Source organism: Rousettus aegyptiacus, unplaced genomic scaffold (genome assembly GCF_014176215.1).
Source record: "Rousettus aegyptiacus isolate mRouAeg1 unplaced genomic scaffold, mRouAeg1.p scaffold_m13_p_11, whole genome shotgun sequence".
NCBI classification, from domain to species: domain Eukaryota; kingdom Metazoa; phylum Chordata; class Mammalia; order Chiroptera; family Pteropodidae; genus Rousettus; species Rousettus aegyptiacus.
In genome coordinates, this window is record NW_023416286.1 from 46,120,393 (window position 1) to 46,138,460 (window position 18,068).

The 18,068-nt window shown below is 44.4% G+C and overlaps 1 protein-coding gene across 6 annotated transcripts in view; it reads left to right on the forward strand.

The window, feature by feature from the left end:
• The window catches only part of CSGALNACT1 (chondroitin sulfate N-acetylgalactosaminyltransferase 1), a 272,752-nt gene extending 261,145 nt beyond the window's left edge, over positions 1-11,607 (forward strand). For 5 of the 6 annotated variants that reach the window (XM_036228764.1, XM_036228765.1, XM_036228762.1 and 2 more), the window contains 2 exons: positions 6,599-6,680; positions 9,641-11,607. In XM_036228764.1, coding sequence (XP_036084657.1) covers positions 6,599-6,680; positions 9,641-9,930 — 372 coding nt within the window. In that variant the 3' untranslated portion in view covers positions 9,931-11,607. The remainder of the gene's footprint in view (positions 1-6,598; positions 6,681-9,640) is intronic. The other variant, XM_036228761.1, reaches the window with a different exon arrangement.
• Positions 11,608-18,068: the final 6,461 nt, after the last annotated feature.

Consider the following 18,068-nt stretch of genomic DNA (forward strand, 5'->3'; position numbering starts at 1 on the left):
TAAAAAAATGAAGTACTGCTTTACATTTGACATCAAATGTGATTAATGTTTTGGCTTCAAATTCATAAAGACCTTATTTGCTGCTTGTAAGGAATTCTGTTCATTTCACAGTTTAAAAGTTTTATCCTTTTATTACCATTCCTACAGGGAAGCAGGTACCACAGGTACATAGGGAAGCTGCAGGTATGGTGCAGTTAAGCCAGTTTCTCAGATCCTCAGAATTACTGGTCAAGCCAAAAACAGAACTCAGATCGCTGTGTCCATAGCTGGAACTTCTGAATTAGCCGGCAACCTTTAACATTAACTTCTAAATATAACTTAGACTTTTCCTATTCCATGTAAGTCTGATCCTTTGGGGTTCGGTATTTATCCAGAGAAACACAGCAGTTGTCTCTGAGATGAAGGGATCTCCATCCAAAAAAGGAAAGTTGATTATGTTCTTTACTGGATGAACCATTTCTTGAGCACTTGCTGCCTATGGGCAATTGGTCTAGGTATTAGTGGAGGAGTTAGAGGAACTGAAACAGTTTCGCATACTCAGAAATGATTGCGGGATCATTTCACTTACTCTCTTATTTTTTATAGACTTGCGCAAGATCACACAGCCAACTAGTAGCAGAACTCAGGCCAAAACTAGGGTTTCCTTACTCTAGTGCAGTGGAAATAGATTTGCTTAGGATCCAGATAAGAGCTGAGATGTAAAGGAAATGACCTGACAGAAATTCCAAGGTAAAACATCAGACTGCAGAAACTCACATACTGGAGATAGAATGTGTATGAGCTGAGAAGTTCTAAACTAAAAAATAATGATTACAGATGGACAGATTAGGAAAGATTTCCTGGCAAGTGTTCATTTTGGTTCAGTCTGAAAAGATGTGATGCACATCTATTAATACATACTTGATAGCCTTCCCTGGAATGCATCAGTATTGAAGGTGAAGGGAGAACATAGATCCCTAACGTAGCTGTAACTGACGTTACTTACATATGCAAACAGAAGACAGCCTTTTCCAATAGGCTGCAAACATAGCCTAGTGGTTATTACCTCTGGCTATTGCCACTGTTGTTTGATAAGATTTTGCCTGCAGACAAAAGCAAGAAGCCAAACTTATGATTTTTTTGTGTGTGTTCAGACTACTTGTTTCTTTACTTCAGTACAGACCATTAGTAATAAATAAGTAGTGAGTGAAATCATGGTATTTTATACTATTATTAATTTTTCGAGTTTTAAACCAGACATAAAACGTGTGGATGGTTTAATGTAGAAACAGCTCTCTAAGAAAGGGACGACTCTAATTTCACTAATTATTAACTTTAGACATTCCACTGTTCTGCTTCTAGCCTTGTCGGTTCTCGGTTCTCGCTGGGGCCTTGGCAGGAGCCTCTTAGCACTCCTTTCCCTTCCCTATACTTCAGTCTTTCCTTCACCCTTGGCCAGAGATACATTTCCAAAATGCAGATTGATTCCTTTAAAAAAAATCTTTTATGGCATAAAGCCAGTGGAGTGCCGGTAAATGTTTAACAACCCACTCTCCGAAAGGGGCCGGGCCGGGGGAAGCCCTGATCCCTAGCGCTTGCCATTTTCTGTAGTGTCAGTCCTGCTGAACTGGGCCTGGCCGGCTCCAGCACAACCTTGATTCCTTGTTGGGATTAACTGCCCTCCGCAGACTGACTCTAAAACTGATTACAGAGAGAATGTTTGCAAACCCCAGTGCCTGGCACTTGACACCAACTCAGTGGACACCCAAGCCAGCCTCTCTGCCAGGCAAGCACCCTGCCCAGTTTCTCCTCATCAACTTCACCTCAGGGCCATCTCCTCACCATTTCTACCGCCTGAAGTGGCCAGTGTCTCAGTCTGCCGTGCATCCCACCTGTCATTTAAATTTGATGACTTCATGCCGCTTTGTTCAGTGTGCGAATGGTATGTAGGCTCCTGCCCTCATGCTCTCTCTGATGAAACCCTTCCCTTTCTACTGCCTCCAAAAAGTGTTTTTCCGCTAACCTGAATTTCCTTTAACTTATAAAAATTGCTGACTGGACATAATCCATCCTTTTATTCTGTTTTTATGTATTCGGGAAGCAGACACTCAGTGAGTACCCTAAGTCACACGAATAGATGCCACCCACACAGCCTTTCGTAAGCCAGCACTTCGCCCACGTTATCTCATGTAATACTTGGGAAGGGGTGGAGGCTTTATTCTGCTCATTTCACAGGTGAGAAACTGGAAGCTCAGAGGCATAAGTCACTTGCCCAGGCTGCTAAGTGGCGGGGTCAGGAATGCAGGTGCCACCTGCATGATGGAGACTGGACTAAGGATGCCAAGCGGACACATTCTTTGGGCTCAGAGTGCTTCTATGAGGGTACAGAATCTAGCTTGAGGTTACAGATTTCTAGGAGAGAACCTGGACAATTCCTTATCTGGCGTGATACCCTTCAGAAGACATTTAATTTTTTTAATGCAGATACCAATAAAAGACTTTAGAAATATGTGGGTTAGTATGAATCTTGAAGGAGATGACATTTGAGTTTATTCTTAAACCAGTTATTTGAAAGCTGTGGCTCTAGAATACTTTATTTCTCAAGAAATAGAAACTGTCGAAGAACTACGCCCTATCACAGGGCACATGCAGCCTCTGGAGTCCTTTGGATTGTGATCCCCGAACCCTCAGGGCCCAGATAATAAGGAATGTACAGTGTGGGGTCAGGGGGCACCCAAGCCCAGCCACAGAAGCCCCAAAGCTCAGTGTATCTGCCACTCGTGGACATGACTGGCTACGTACCTGGCATGGCCCTGCCCAGTGCACAATGAGAAAGCCGGGCACTTGTTCAAAACTTATTAAGAATTTCAAGATGGCAATAGCAGAGCCTGAAAAGGAGCCCGGAGCCCTCTCAGCGTGGGGCCTGTGGACTGCGTGGCTTGCATACATACCACTGTTGTTTCTGGTGAATGTGAGGCTGCTCAGACATGACCTTGATTCTTGGGAAACTCTCTCTTTGGTTTAGGGGAAATACTTTGCCTGGGTATGTTATTTTAGGGCCCAGATTCCTTGGGCAGTTGGCCAAGTCAGCGCCGTCAAACCAGGCAGGCGCCGCCTGCCTCACGGCACCCAGTGCGGCAGCAGGACAGCCGCTTTCCCATGGCTTTGGGGAGAGACACCGATTCGTGCTTTGTGTTTTGGCCCTAATAGAAAATAATCACCCCTGTCACATGAATCACCTGTAGAGCTGCGGGTCTGGAAACTTCCTGTAGGAGCGTAGTCCTGACAAGTGTCCTTTTGTGGTGTATCTCTGCCCTGCGGAGTCCCAGCGAGGTCTAAGATGGGGAGAGAAAAGGTGCCGTGGAGCGTCGGGAGGAGGCCGGCCCTTAAAAGACGTTTTTGAAAACAAGGATAGCACTGGGAAACAGATCAGTGAAATTCAGGACCCCCCGAAGGAGCAGACATTTTCCTTTTAAAGTCTAATCTTTATCTTAGGGTTTCTTCCTCCTCTAGTCATCATTGGTGCATGTCTTGTCAAAGCCCAAACAGAACTGTTGAGCTCCTTATGCTTGGACAAAGGTCCTAAGAAATTAAGCCTTCTGCTTAGCCTCCAGGAAGGTCAGAATATATTTCTCTGTTGGTTAAGAGCCACATAATTCGGAGAGTTTTCCCACTGGAATTCCTAGGCCTTCGCTGAACCATTTGTTGACAAGAATTTCCTACTTGAACCATGTCTGTTTCCAGTGGCTTGATGCTGTCTCTGCCCTAGGACTGGCTGCTTCTCATTTGTTCACTGGAGAAGTACAGTAGGTCCTCAAATAACATCGTTTTGTTCAACATCGCTTTGTTATGATGTTGATGAGATGCCATAGGAACTCAAATCTTGTTTATGTCAATTAGCCTGTGGTAAAATTGGATTTGTTATACATCGTTTTTCTTAAAGTCACAGCCTTGTCGCTGATGTTACATGAGGACTTACTGTATTTATTGGGTGCCCATGTGCTGAACGGTGACCTGGGTGCTGGAGACAGAGGAACAGAGCCAACAGGATAATTTCAGAGAATCTGGTTTATAGAGAAAATGAACCAGGTAATGGCGTAGAGAGTGACATGGGTGGAGTGGGCTGACGCTGGGTGGAAGGACCAGGATGACGGCCGTGAGCAATGACATTGGAGCAGAGCCTGGTAGTGAGCTGGGAAAGGGTGACCCAGGCAAGGGGGACGACAGCAAGTGTCACGGTGCAGAGACTTGTGAGCCTGGTGTGTTCGAGGGACAGAACATCAGGCCTTTATGTAAGGGGCACATGAGATGGGAGAGGCAGGTGGGGGCCAGGTCACCTGGGGCCTTTGCAGGCCTGAGGTTCCCTCCTGGCGTTTATTCTAATTACTTTAGGGAGAATGCAGTTAAAACCATTGCAGTGCTTTAAATGGGAACATGCTGTGACCTCTCGTACACTTGAGAGCGCCCACTCCCCGTAGGCTGCTTGTTGAGAGCGCCACTCCAGTTAGTGACTCGGCACAGCTGGGGGTGGTAGAACCTCTAATAACTGAACCCTAATAAGTGCTCTTCATCTCGCCCTGACATTCTTTGCTGTGGGCATGACTGAATCAGTTCCCACCGAGGGCTAAATTTCAATGAGCTCTTCAGATAGTGGCTTTTTGTGGCTTGCCAACTTTAAAGCCGACATTAATAAGTGTTTATATAGCTCGTTCTCCAGATCACAAATCAGTTTGTTTCTGTCACACTGTCCCCGGCTGAGGGTCACCCTTGCCAGGCACTGCATTCACTCATCCCAGTCCTGGGATGGCTGCCTCTTCAGTCTCCCTTGTCTTTCTTCCCAAGCCCTGACCCATTGTTTTTTCCTGTTTGGAGCTTTCTCTTTTAGATTCCATATATACCTCAGCCAAATAGTTGAAGTTTTTGGATACTGACACTTATCATTTTACCCAGAAGCTCGGAGCACTTCCCTGTATCCTGGCCAACAGAAAGGCTATTAAGCCATTAGCTGCAACGGAAACAGTGTACCTGGTATGACAGGGATGAAACAGAAACCATTTTTTAAAATGACTCAGTCTGGAGATGTTTCCAGACTTTCCTGCCCTGAAAAATCTTTCCAGTTGATAATAATGAAATCGTCTTGTCACTTGGCAGATATTGCATAACAGGCTTTGTTCTGAGGGCAAGTGTTGGGGACCACACCAACTGACTAACCCTCTTTTGGTCTTTATTTTCCTTAGGCGGTCCCGATGTGTGCTCACAGTAGTGCAAGCAGCATCCATATGTAGGTGGTTGTGAAAATATGATGGTTTCATAGGTTACAGAGTAAAAGAGTTTGTAAGTTCATCAACCAGGCTGCAAGCCATTTGTCAAATACAATTTAGCCAGTGGTGTAGATAAAGGGGAACTTTGGAAAGGGGGCATAGCAGTAATAGGATAAATATTTGGATGTTAGAGCTGGAAGAGAGCTTAAGGATAATTGAGCAAAACTACATTTATTGGAAAGGAAGTGGAAGCTTGGAGAAGTCAGGGACCTGCCTAAGGCAAAAAAGCTAGCCAGTGGTCAAGCTGGGACAAGACGCTGGTGCTCCTGCCCACAGACACTCTTTTTAATTAGCAGTGAACAGCGCCAGATGTCCCAGACAGGAAATGCAAAAATCCGAGTGGACGGGGACCTGCTGCAGCCTCCCCTCCTTCCTTTCATCAAAGCACCTATGTAAACTACAAGAATGAATCATGAAAAATAGCTATTAAAATAGGTCCCAAAACCATTCCCAGAATTACCTCAGCCAAAAACATATAAGCAGTTTAAAAAAAAAAAAAAAAAGTCTTGTTGCTTCAGCCAGTATATTGGAAATTTACTTGCAAAGGAAAAGATTGAGCAGGGCCAGGTTTCGCTTTTTAAAGATAGTCACTGCTTGGATGGCCTCTCGGTAGCCCTGTAGCCTGGCACCACTGAAGATGCTTTTTGGAACAGTTTGGTTTTAAAAGAGCTTCAAGACGAATGGACAGAGTCTTTCTTCACAACCTGGACTCTCAGTACCCTTTTCCTCAGCAAGCAAGAGTCAGCAGAGCCGGAGTCACAGGCCGAAGTTTCAGGTTTCCCTTTTATTCCCTGAGGGAGTCCTGCTCGTGTGCTGTGCCAGGGCAGCTGAATTCTGAGTTGTTCTCTATCCCTTTTCTCAACTTCCTGAGCCCTTTGCTGGCTCCCTGCCCAGGCCTGTGCGAGGGGCCGAGGCCTCCCATTCTCGCTGGCACTGATGTTGGGCCAGACACGTAGGTGGCTTTTCCATGGCACTGCTCAAAAACTTGCTCTCCAGTGTGTGTGTGTGTGTGTGTGTGTGTGTGTGTGTGTGTGTGTGTGTGTTTTCATACCTACACCCTAGAAACATTCCAGTCAGAAGTGCCAGAAATCACAAGGGCCCATTTTGGGATGGGTGAGTTGACTATTTCTAATCATCTGAAAGGACTCGAATTCACCTGCATTTCCCACACAGGGTGGTGACTCTTGATCAGTGCCGGGATGGGCTTCCTATTCAACATTGCTCTGATGAGGCTGTGAATACTATTTGTTGTTATCCACTCTGTCCTTCCTCCTCAAATGACAGTGCTTTCCCTGCAGGTCATAAAGAAGGAAACTGGATTTTGGAGAGACTTTGGATTTGGGATGACATGTCAGTATCGGTCAGACTTCATTAATATAGGTAAGACACATGGACTTGCAACAAATCTGCATCTCTACTGCCACCCAGAGGCCAGTGAGTGGCCATGCAGGAATAGGGTCAGGTTCCAAGGAGTCTGGTGGCAAAGTTGGTGCCACTTCCCAAGAAAAAAATGTTTTCTCTTGTCAGGACTTGGGGCTGGACCAAGATGGGCTTTGGAGTGTGCGGCACTTCACAGCCCCTGTAATCTCCAGCAGCACCTCTCAGTCGCCCCTGGCAAGGTGCACAGTCTGAGGGAGAACAGCAGCATAAAGTCAGCTTCTACGCACATCCTCCAAGGCCACCTTCTCACCTGGTCAGGCTCCTGCACTCTCTCGTTTAGAATATTAACAAATAGGGGCAACATGGGGAATTTTGGAAAATCACATACCAGAGAAGATTTAAATTTCTCTCTGCTAAACCTTTGAAAATTCCAGATGTCACTTCAAGCTCTAAGTATACAGTTGCTGTCAACAGACACATGCACACACAGGCACGCACACATGCACACATACATGTACACCAAGGCTCCCAGTGCACAGAGAGGAAGGGTCCTCAGGTTGCAGTTGAGGAGGCTGAAGCTTCAGAGGCAGAGGGACCTCACAGCAGGAGAGGGACACGGTCAGGATGAGAACAGAGTCACCTGACCCCTTGGAAATTCCGCACCACCTCCTATGGTGCTGCTTATTCATAGGCCTCTGAAGGGAGTAGAACTGTGAATTCTACATGGCTAGGGTCTGAATGAACAGGTCAGAAACCTCGACCTGGGGCTCAGGGTTCGGGGTTTGGGGCAGACCCTGAGCCGAGGTGGAGTCAGGGAGGCCCCGCCTCACAGCACAGAGACTCCCAATCCCACCAGCTCCCTATGGGTCTCCTAGAGCCTGCTCATCGTATTCTCTGTGGGTCGACTCTCCCTCTGGCCCGAGGCCTAAAGCTTCTCTTTTTAAGATCAGTGAGTCTATCTGAGCAGCCCCAGGGTTTTGTCCAGGGATGAGGTGGTCTATAGCAGCGGTCCCCAACCTTTTTGGCACCAGGGACCAGTGCTCCTATGAGAATCTAATGCCTGATGATCTGAGGTGGAGCTGAGGCCATGATGCTAGCACTGGGGAGTGGCCGCAAATACAGATGAAGTTTTGCTTGCTCACCTGCTGCTCACCTCCTGCTGTGCAGCCTGGTTCCTAACAAGCTATGGACCCGTACCCGTCTGTGGTCTGGAGGTTGGGGACCCCTGGTCTACAGAGACTACAGAACACTCACAGAAATCACGGAGAAGGAACAGTTTGAAGTTAGGTCCAGTAAGAAGCAGCAGAGCACCCAGGATGTTGATCTGAGTGGTGGGTACCCTCAGATACAGAGCAGTGAACCACAGGTGTTCTTTGATTCCTCTAAGAGATAATCCTAAATGATTATGTGCAAATCAGATTTCCCAAAATGACATATTTTCTTAAACTTTTTAAAGGAGACTTCCATTTCAAGAAACTGTTTCCTTGCCCTATGTATGAGGGAAGATTATTTTGTGATGATGGATGTTTATCTAATATGGGGTTATAGTATATTGTTTTTTCCCTAAAGATAGGGCACAGCTATAATTGCAAAACGTGGGAATGGTAAGCTGGGAAAGGTGCTCTTCCTCAGTAAGCCATTGTCATGACATTAGAATGGACCTTTGGGTCACGTCTATACCCCATTCTTTACAATCTTATATTTATCTGCAAGCATCTTACTTGAGGACCTTCTATTTAATAAATTGTAATGAATATCGATGGGAATAATAAACCCATTATATAATAATAAACCACACACTGCCCCTTACACTGCTGTCTCCTTTGGTTATGACACCTCCTTCATTTCTGGATAAAGAAACCAAAGCTCAAGAGAGGTAAAGTGGCAGCTTGGATTGAGAACCAAGACTCAAATTCCAGACCCTTGGCTCAGAATGGTACAACTTTCTTTGCCTACACAAGGGGCCACAGGTCACTCTGTATACATAGCCCAGGGGTTGAGGGGTGTGTGGTTTTCCCTCTGTGAGCTCCCCCTTCCTTTCCCAGCAATAACTTCCATTGGAGCAGGGCAGCTTGGAGTCTTCAGGGGACTAAGGAGTTACATAAAGACTCTGAAAAAAGATGTTGAGAGTCACTTCACTGTTTCTTGTAAGGGTTGGACAAATCTTCTAGGTGAGAAAGGAATGATGACCCTGCTGCCGCTCCCCCCCCCCCCCGCCCTGCCCCAAGGCCAGTTTTTCTTTGGGCTTTAGGTTAAGAAAAGATGTTGGGGGTGGGGGGTTGTGCATCTCAGTTTACAAAGGCAAGAGTTAAGGCCATTACACTCTTTGTGAAGGAGTCCATTATAAAGTGAAACAGAATTTTCGGAGTAAAACTTCAGAACTACGAGGCCAGTCCCTTAACATGACTCATTTCATCAGCCTGTGGTAGACTCACAGCTTTTTAGGACCACTGTAGTCTCTGAAAGGAAGAATGCTTTTATGGAATGTGATTTTTTTCACACTAAGATCCTGTTTTACTCTCTCCTGCTGCATGCCTCTGGTTTATTCCATTTGAAATGGCAGGGGGAAGTCACATTCTTATTGAAACACATGAATTTTCATTCGGAGGTTTAAGGTTGAAAAGTTGGGATGCTATTGTAGCTTTTAATCTCAGGCTAGGGCTGATCGTTAGTATTGCTGATAGTTCTTGAAAGCAGGCAAATGCTGGGGATTCTGTTTGCAGCCTAGTTTTCTCCAGGACTTAGTGCTGGCTACCTTGACGTTTTTCTCTGTTGGAGAATTCTTGAGCTCTCAGACCCGGATGGACACATGTAATTAGGAGTGGTGGTGAACTGCATCTCCCTTAAACGCTTCTTCCCTTCATGCAAAGTTCTGTGCTGGTGCAGCTCAGGAAAGAAAGCAAACATAGATCAAGAGATGCGAGCACAGCTTGATTCAGCAGTGTGTTCTCTCCTGACAGGTGGGTTTGATTTGGACATCAAAGGCTGGGGCGGAGAGGACGTGCATCTCTACCGCAAGTATCTGCACAGCAATCTCATAGTGGTGCGGACACCTGTGCGGGGACTCTTCCACCTCTGGCATGAGAAGCGCTGTGTGGACGAGCTGACCCCTGAGCAGTACAAGATGTGCATGCAGTCAAAGGCCATGAACGAGGCCTCCCACGGGCAGCTGGGGATGCTGGTCTTCAGGCATGAGATAGAGGCTCACCTTCGCAAACAGAAACAGAAGACAAGCAGCAAAAAAACATGAACTCCCGGGGATAGATTTGGGGAGATGTTTCATTTTTTTTTCCTTTTGCAATTACCAGACAAGTGGCTGCAACAAGGAAAAGATTTCCATAAAGGATAGAGAAAAAAAAAAAAAAAGAATCTGACTGATTAGTAAGAGAGGAGGAGGACAGAGCCTCCAATTTCTGCCTATTTGGATTTTATGCAACAGGAATTGAAATCTCCCACTTTTGCCTGCAAAAGTAGCCCAGATACATCCCATGCAGTGCCTGACAAAGGCAGAATGATTGTGAGATTATAAACCTGAAGGCAGGGTTGTTTTGATTGTGTTTGCAGCAAAGCGAATCTATTGTTTTCTATGCTCATTGAAAAATTAAGATCAGTTTTATAGAAGGGTCATTAAATGAAAGGCAAGCAAATATCTTCCCATATGAATGATTATTTCAGTACGGCTCTTATATCTAGGAATGCTAAAATATCAGATGGCAGGTGAGGAGACCATGTGAAATTCAAAGATGCTCTCGTTACAATCCTTGTGAGTATATTAAGCAAAACCAAATGGACTCAAACAGAAAAGACACCATAACTATTATGTCATCTACCCTTCAGATTAACCAAAAATAATCTGTGCATCTTTTGATTGTAGTTTTAACCATCTTCATTTGTTAATTTTATTTAAAAATGCACTTTTTTTTTTGCTTATGAGTTATATTTTGCTTATTTAATGACCAATTTGCAAGCCTTACTAAGAGAGCACAAGTTAGCATACACTTTTATATTTTTTAAGAAGATACTTTCAGATGTAGTATGAGAATTTTCAATTCAGAGCATCAGATTGATACCCATATCCGAGGACATGCCAAATGCTGACCCTGTCAAGCACCGAACGCCAAACCTTCATCAAGTGGACGGCACGGTTTGGGGCCACTGATGGATTGAGACACAGACATACTTTACCCGAAGAGTATTTCCGAAGAAGAGCAACTGAAAACTCAACACTGGACGGAAAGAAAAATATACTTTTTACCTTAACAGAAAAGGAAAATCATTTAGACTGGTGGAATCTTGATTTATTCAAAAGTCAGAAAACACATTTGCTCCTCAGAAGAACCGGGACCACTTTCTTATCTGTTTAAATAAACCAAAGTGTACTGTATGAACCAAACAATCTTTTTTTCAAAGCAGGGTGCTCTTCCTGGCTTCTGGCTTTCATGAGAAGAATTGCAGAAAAATGTATTTTGTGAAAGATCACTCCATCTGCCAAGGTCTAGTGGGATGGAAGATTTTGGTACATGTTCACCCACCCCAGTTTAGGGGGAAGTAACTTGATTATTTTTCAAATTAAGTAGTTCTACTCAGTCACCAAGATGCTTCTGAAAATTGCATTTCATTAAAGTCTCCAACTATTTAAAAAAAAATAAATACAGTTAACATTGAGTGGTTTCTACATTCATGTGAAAATTATTTATTTACTAGCCAGTACCAGATGCATGAGCTAATTATCACTCTGATTACTTGTCTTCTGTTTGCCCACAGTCAACTCATTTTTTAAAGGCTTCGAGAACATTCAAGCTGTTGGAGTGTAAAAAAAAAATGCATTGTATTGATTTGTATAGGTATTCATAAAATTTAATTAAAACACAGGACATGAATGGAAGGTGGCATTGGACAGCTAATAAAATGTGATTTGTGGATATCATTTCTTCCTGGAGTAATAATGCCATGTCTTTAGTTTTTTGAAAATAACTTTTTGTGCATAAACCAGGGTTTCTCGACCTTGGTATTATGTACATTTTGGACTAGCTTTTTCATTGTCATAGGGGTTATCCTGTGCACTGTAGGATATTGAGCTGCATCCCTGGCCTCGGCCCGCCGGGGTGCCAGGAGCCTCTCTAATCAGGCTGACAATCGAAATATCTCCAGTCATTGCTAAGTGTCCCCAGGAGGGAAAAACCACCCCTGGCTGAGGACCGCTGGTCTAGAGGGAAAAGAGAACCATAATGATAAACTTGGCCATTAATACAATTGACTTGTCTTTTTAATTAGAAGAAACTAAGACATGATTTCTAAGGCTTCTTTTGACTCTAATCGTTTCATATTTTCACATTCAGTAGTGATACTAGAGAGTCAGGGCACATTTCTAGTCTGTCTCGCCACTGGTTCTGATGGCTTTGTGGGACTGACCTGCACATTCCTGCCTGTATCCTCCCCGAGTCAGGAGGATGCATTTCCAACAAGGCTGGTGGCAGCAAGCAACTGTTCTGACCGTGGAATTAGGCAGGTCTAAGTGTCCCACAGGTAGTGCAGTCCCAGGCCATTTGTGCGTGTTTAAATTACGTATCACAGATGCCCGAAACCATGGTTAAGATTTGGGTTTTAGAAGTAGCTGAAAAGAAGAGGAAACGGCATGATATTAAACTATTTCTCTCTTTTTAAAGCTTGATCAGATAAAATAGTTTTATCAAAAGGTAGCAGCCCTCTTAAAGCACATGCAAGAGAGGATCTGTCTTAGTTTGGGCTGCTATATTATAAACTGGGTGGTTTACACAAATGTTGATTTCTAAGATTCTGGAGGCGAGGAAATGCAAGGCCAAGGCTCTGGCAGATCTAGTGTCTGGTGAGGGCCGTTCTCCCTATATCCTCACATGCCTGGGAGCAGACAGAGGGCTACTCTCCTCCTGATCTTAAGATGACACTCATCCCATCATGGAAGCTCCACTTACATGATGTAATTACCTCTCACAGGCCCCCATCTGATAACATCACATTTGGGTTTCAACATGAATTTTGCAGCGTTACATTCAGTCCATAGAAGAACCTATCCTCATTCCTTCCCCAGGATGTATGTGAAAGAAGAACTGGCGAAAGCCCCACTGAAACATACTCAGGGGTTGAAATTTAGCCTTACACAGCCAAGGAAAGCAGTAATGAACCTACAGCCTGAAGGACCTGGTCACATCGCATCTTCTGAAGGAAGGATGTTGTCAAGGAAGCACTGAGTCTTAGGCTTGTGTTAGGTCCCTTCCAACTCTCTGCATCCTCTCTATGTTCTTAAATCACCTAGTAACTAGCCCTAGTCATCTCACGGGAGCTGGGGTCGCTAATATAAACCTCAGTTCTCCAAGCAGCAGCATGTTGACTCAGCCTTGTGAGAACCAATTGTTAGCTCCTCTTCCCACTCCTGAATAAGGAATGGCAGATTAGAAGCTTGACATCAGCCATGGGGGTAGTATTTACACCATGGAAGTTGTCAAAGGCTACACACCAGGACTCCCCAACTCACCCTCCACCCCGCACCCCAAATTTGAGCCAGGTGTTAACTACCAGCACTCCATTGCCTCTAAACAACATACTCTCCTTGTGCCCAGTTTTCCCTCTAGTCATCTACTTTCTGTTTCCTCCTTTGTATTCATAAATGTGGTGAATTTGCTTCTCTCCATACGTAAGCGATGAGGAGAGAATCAGGCCTAGGAATTTTCAAAAGAACTTCACACAGCCCCATTTTTAAAAAGATTTTGCCTGAACCAAGTAGACATAATATACAATCCTGAAAAGTAAGAAAATAGCTACTCACAACCTAATTTTAGTAAATTTTGTTTCAAGGAAAATTTTCCAATGTAATCTTAAGATTAATATCATGGCTTCTCCAGCCACACCGCTGGGTTCAAATTCTACTCCTTACACTTGCTACCTATATCTTAAACCAGCCACTCAGCGTCTCTGTACCCGTTTCCTCATTCGGGGTGATGAATGCAATCATGTCTATAATCATATGATTATTATGAAGATTAACTGAGTTAATATGTATGAAGTCCTTGGGACATGTCGGGCACGTGGCAGGTATTCATTCGCGTTCAGCTGTTATGCTGTTATGCAGTGCCAATTCCCCATGGCCAGCACCTTTGGGGAATAATCGGAAGACCATTGTGGGTCACACATTAGAGATCATGAACCATCATGTGCACTGTTTCCTTTGTTTCTGTCATTCTGAAAACAATGTCAATCTGAAGAAGGGTTATTAGGAGTGTAAAATAGATAGTTTCTCCCTTCGATTCATGTTCAGTAATTTGGAGCTGATGATACCACAGACTGTTGAGAGTCATTAGAGGTTTTTTTGAAGTAAGGAGCAGAACCAGGCATCTTTTGTACGTGATGCCAATCTTCCAAGGTGAGTAATATTGTTACTGCCATTTTTCAGGTGCAGAAAACCGAGGCTTGGAAATGGTAAGGCACTCACCCAGAGCTCCAGGCTCACACATCATTGTCCCATCCTTGCCAGCTCCAGAAGGCTCGAAGGTCATGTCGGGTAGAAGGGTAGGAACTTTGGTCTGGGCCAAGTCCAGAGCCTGTCCTCTAGAACCTCTGTTTCCCACTGTTTCTCTGTTCTCCAGCCCCACCTGTGGAATCCCCTGACCATGGACGAGCACTTCACATGGTGATTCAGGAAGGCGAAGCAAGCTGGCCACCAGCTGCTATGCAATTTTCAGTGGGCTCGGGGCTCCGAAGCCTTGGAAGCCGGTTCTCAGGCAGGATCCCAAGCCATTAGGCTTAAAGACTGCCTTGAGTAGGAGGGGAAACAGGTGGGAATATTTGCTTTTTGAAAAAGATTTAACATTGTTTCTGAGAAATGATAAAGCCCTTGGGCGGTCCCTTAGCTGGGTGGGTGTGTTTTACTCCAACACCCATCAAATAACTGGCAGCTGTGTGTGATCTGTGTTCTGATTAGCTTTATATTTGAATTCAAAGCTGTTTCTCCTGGCAGGACTCAATGCTTTGCTCTTGTTGCCAAAATCTATGGGGACTGTGCCAGTTGGTTGGGGGTATTTGGGTGGTGGTTATTTCAACACAGAAAATGTTCTCTCAATCAGCAGAGATGCCTTTCAAAATGTCTACATTACTGATCCTTCACACATGCCCTCTGGAGTACTCAAACCCAGTGCACTGGGCTGTGTCTGCCTTGTCTGCTCTCTTAAGGGAAGGCATGCAGGTGGCACCCTGCGGAAAGAAGCTGGCGCCGTACTGCCTTAGGGCCGTCTCCATCTACAGTCATTAGGGGTTCAGGGAGAGCCAGGGCACCCTCAGCAGCCTCTGTCCAGGGCTCATCAAATGTCAGGACTCATTAAATGTCATTCGCCTGGTGTCGGGCTGTGCAGGAGGCCTGCGGGCTCCAGGTAGTCCTCAGGTGGGATACTTGGGGAACTGGACTGATTCTTCATCCACCTAAGAGTCAGACACCTTAGCTTGAAATGCAGGGAATACAGTACTGATGCCAGGTCCCTCGACCTCAGCCGTTAATCCTGCAGTTTCTCATCCCCCACCGGCCCAGGACCCAACTACCCTCCCGCTCCAGTGTTTAAAGAACAACAGTAAACATCACATGGTCTGGCAAGATGTGAAACCCCATCTGAAAAGGTTAAGAAAAATATATAAAAATATAAAAATAAAAAACAGTAGAAGTCTCAAAGTCGAAGACTGAAGGAAAAATTATGTATAACTACTTTTCCTTCTAATTATTAGCCTCAAACAGAGCTGAGTAAAAATTATACCTATAGTGTGTGGGGCTGTCAAGAAAGGTAGGGAGTGGCTTGGTTGGAAAGCCAAGCACTGAAAGCATCCTCAAAAGATAAGATGCTGGCCGGGTTTGCTGTTGAGGACAGTGCAGTGGAAGGCTACTGTGATCTTAACTCAGGTGGTGGGAAGACTTCTTGAAGAAACACCCTTTCAACTGAAGAGAAGTAAAAGCTGATTTAGAATGACAAGGGTTGACAGGGTCTTGCCCCCCTCCCTGGCAATCTGGCTTAGCATTGGCACCACCTTACCTATTTGGGAGACAAGGTGGAATTAATCCCAAAGAGGTCTGGGTTTATAATTATTTTTCTGGTTAAAAAGAGAAGCAAATCTTGGAATTTTGTGATCAGAAATCCAAGAGCAACTGAATCATTTTTTCAATGGTCAATTTCGGGGTAAAGACTGATCACTGCTAATGGGAGTTGTAAAAATCAGGCATTAGAGAATGCCCTTTCCATGCTATTTAAAACACAAACTAAGTGAGCCATTTCTATGCAAGTCAACTGGCTAATACATCATGTGATCCATCATTATATCCCTTACTCTTTAAAGTTTCCCTTTCCATCTTAAAATTCATCCCAGAAACTCTTAACAAATGGACCATTAGGCTACACAGGCCATTGGTTATATAAGCTGAGTTGGGGGAGCATGGAATGCATAACTACCATTTGTGGAGAGCTTTATCTATGCCAGGCATTTTACATGTTTCTTTTCTAAGCCTCAGAACCCAATGGGTGACTTTAATAACTCCCGTTTCAGAGATGAAGCAGCTAAAACTCAGACGACCTTAGTATTTCCCTTTTCTTTTAGAGGAGTCCACACAGCTGGTTAATGATGTAACTAGGATCCCAACCTAAACCTGCTGGGCTCTCTACTACATCCAGTTACCTCATTACCAAATAATGTGTTTTTACCACACAATAAAAAGAGGACACTTTGTCATTTAAGCCTCCAGATAGTTTTCAATCTGGGGCAGCAGTAGGAAGTCTAAAGATCCCTGCAAAGGGAGACAAGGAAGCATAGCATATTGGAAATAGAAGGACAGTTGACCTTTGAACGACATGGGTTTGAGCTGCATGGGTCCACTTATATGCAAATTTTTGTCAATAAATATTGTAAATTTATTTTCTCATGATCTTTTTAATAACTTTCATTTTCTAGCTTTATTACGACTACAGCATATAATACATATACAAAATACGTGTTAATCGACTATGTTATCAGCAAGGCTTCTACTCAGCACTAAGCTATTAGTAGTTTTGAGGAGAGTCAAAAGTTAAACATGGTTTTTGATGATGGAGGGGATCAGTGCCCCTAACACCCACGTTATTCAAATGTCAGCTGTACTAAAATCCACACAGGAAGCAGTAAAAGCAGAATTAACACTGCAGAAAATTTAATCGGTGATGTGAAAAGGAAAGAGGTGAGAAGTTCTCCTAAAATACAATGGAAAATGCGAAGAGATGAAAGCAATGAGGATGAGATTACAAAAATGGAAGGCGAAGAAGAGAAGTCTAAGTAGGATTTACAGCTACTCTAGAGGAAGGGAAAACACATTTCAAACAGAAGTATTAGTTAAAGATGTAGAAAATGTATATTCCCCGCCTCCTCAAAAAAAGACCTACGCAATGCAGTCTGAATTAAAGTGTTTGCCACATTCTTGACAAAAATAAAAGTGAAGAGGCCCCCTGGGGATGCATTCAAGTATATCCTAACGACGATTTTTGTCTTTATGCACCAAATGGTAGGAGTCCCAAGGTATATGTGTGTGAGGGCCGTGACACCTGTTTGGACTTTAGCGCATGAAGAAAGCTACCTCTACAGAAAGTGGCAATTGCAAAAATTTAGGCCAGGAATTTTTTTCTCTTTCAAGCTAAAAACGGATTTCCTGCCACATTGGCACATGACATTACTTTACACTAAGAAGATGGTTTATTTCAAAGCGTTAGTTCAAATAGGCAATTTTTCGTAGAAATGACCTCGAGATATTTTTAATGGCCTGCTCATGCCCCATTTTCACTTTTTCTTCTTTCTCTTGATATTTTTTTTCTTCGTAATTGTCCCTGGGTTTTCCTCCTTCTTGGTATAAGGTGTGAACCTGCTAACACTTCTTGACAGTGCTTAGCACTGCTAGTGACGCCGAGGGACAAAGGAACTTCCTTGTGCATCCTACTGCAGCAGGGAAGGCAGGAGACCAGAACCAAGGGATGTGCAGGTGACCTGATGTGGGTCTGAAGGGTATGTGAGGGTCTTGCAATAGGGAGGTGGCAGCCAGAGAGTCCGGGATGACAGTAAGAGGAGATTCCAGAATCTTACTGAGGGCGAAAAGAATCAACATGGTCAGGGAGTGGCATTTGCTCACAGTCCGAAAGAGGTAGGCAGGTTGGCGTACCTGGGAACATGATGAAACATGATATAACATGAGGGGACATCCCCAACCAAGAACCTCGGGCGGGCAGGTCGTGGTGCTGGGCTTGTTGGGGCAACAGAAGGAGGGGACCACAGCCAAGCCGTGGACAGCATCACCTTAGGCCATAAGTAGAGTCAGACACCAGGAGACTGAGTCTAATGGAGCTGTGATGAGAATTCAGG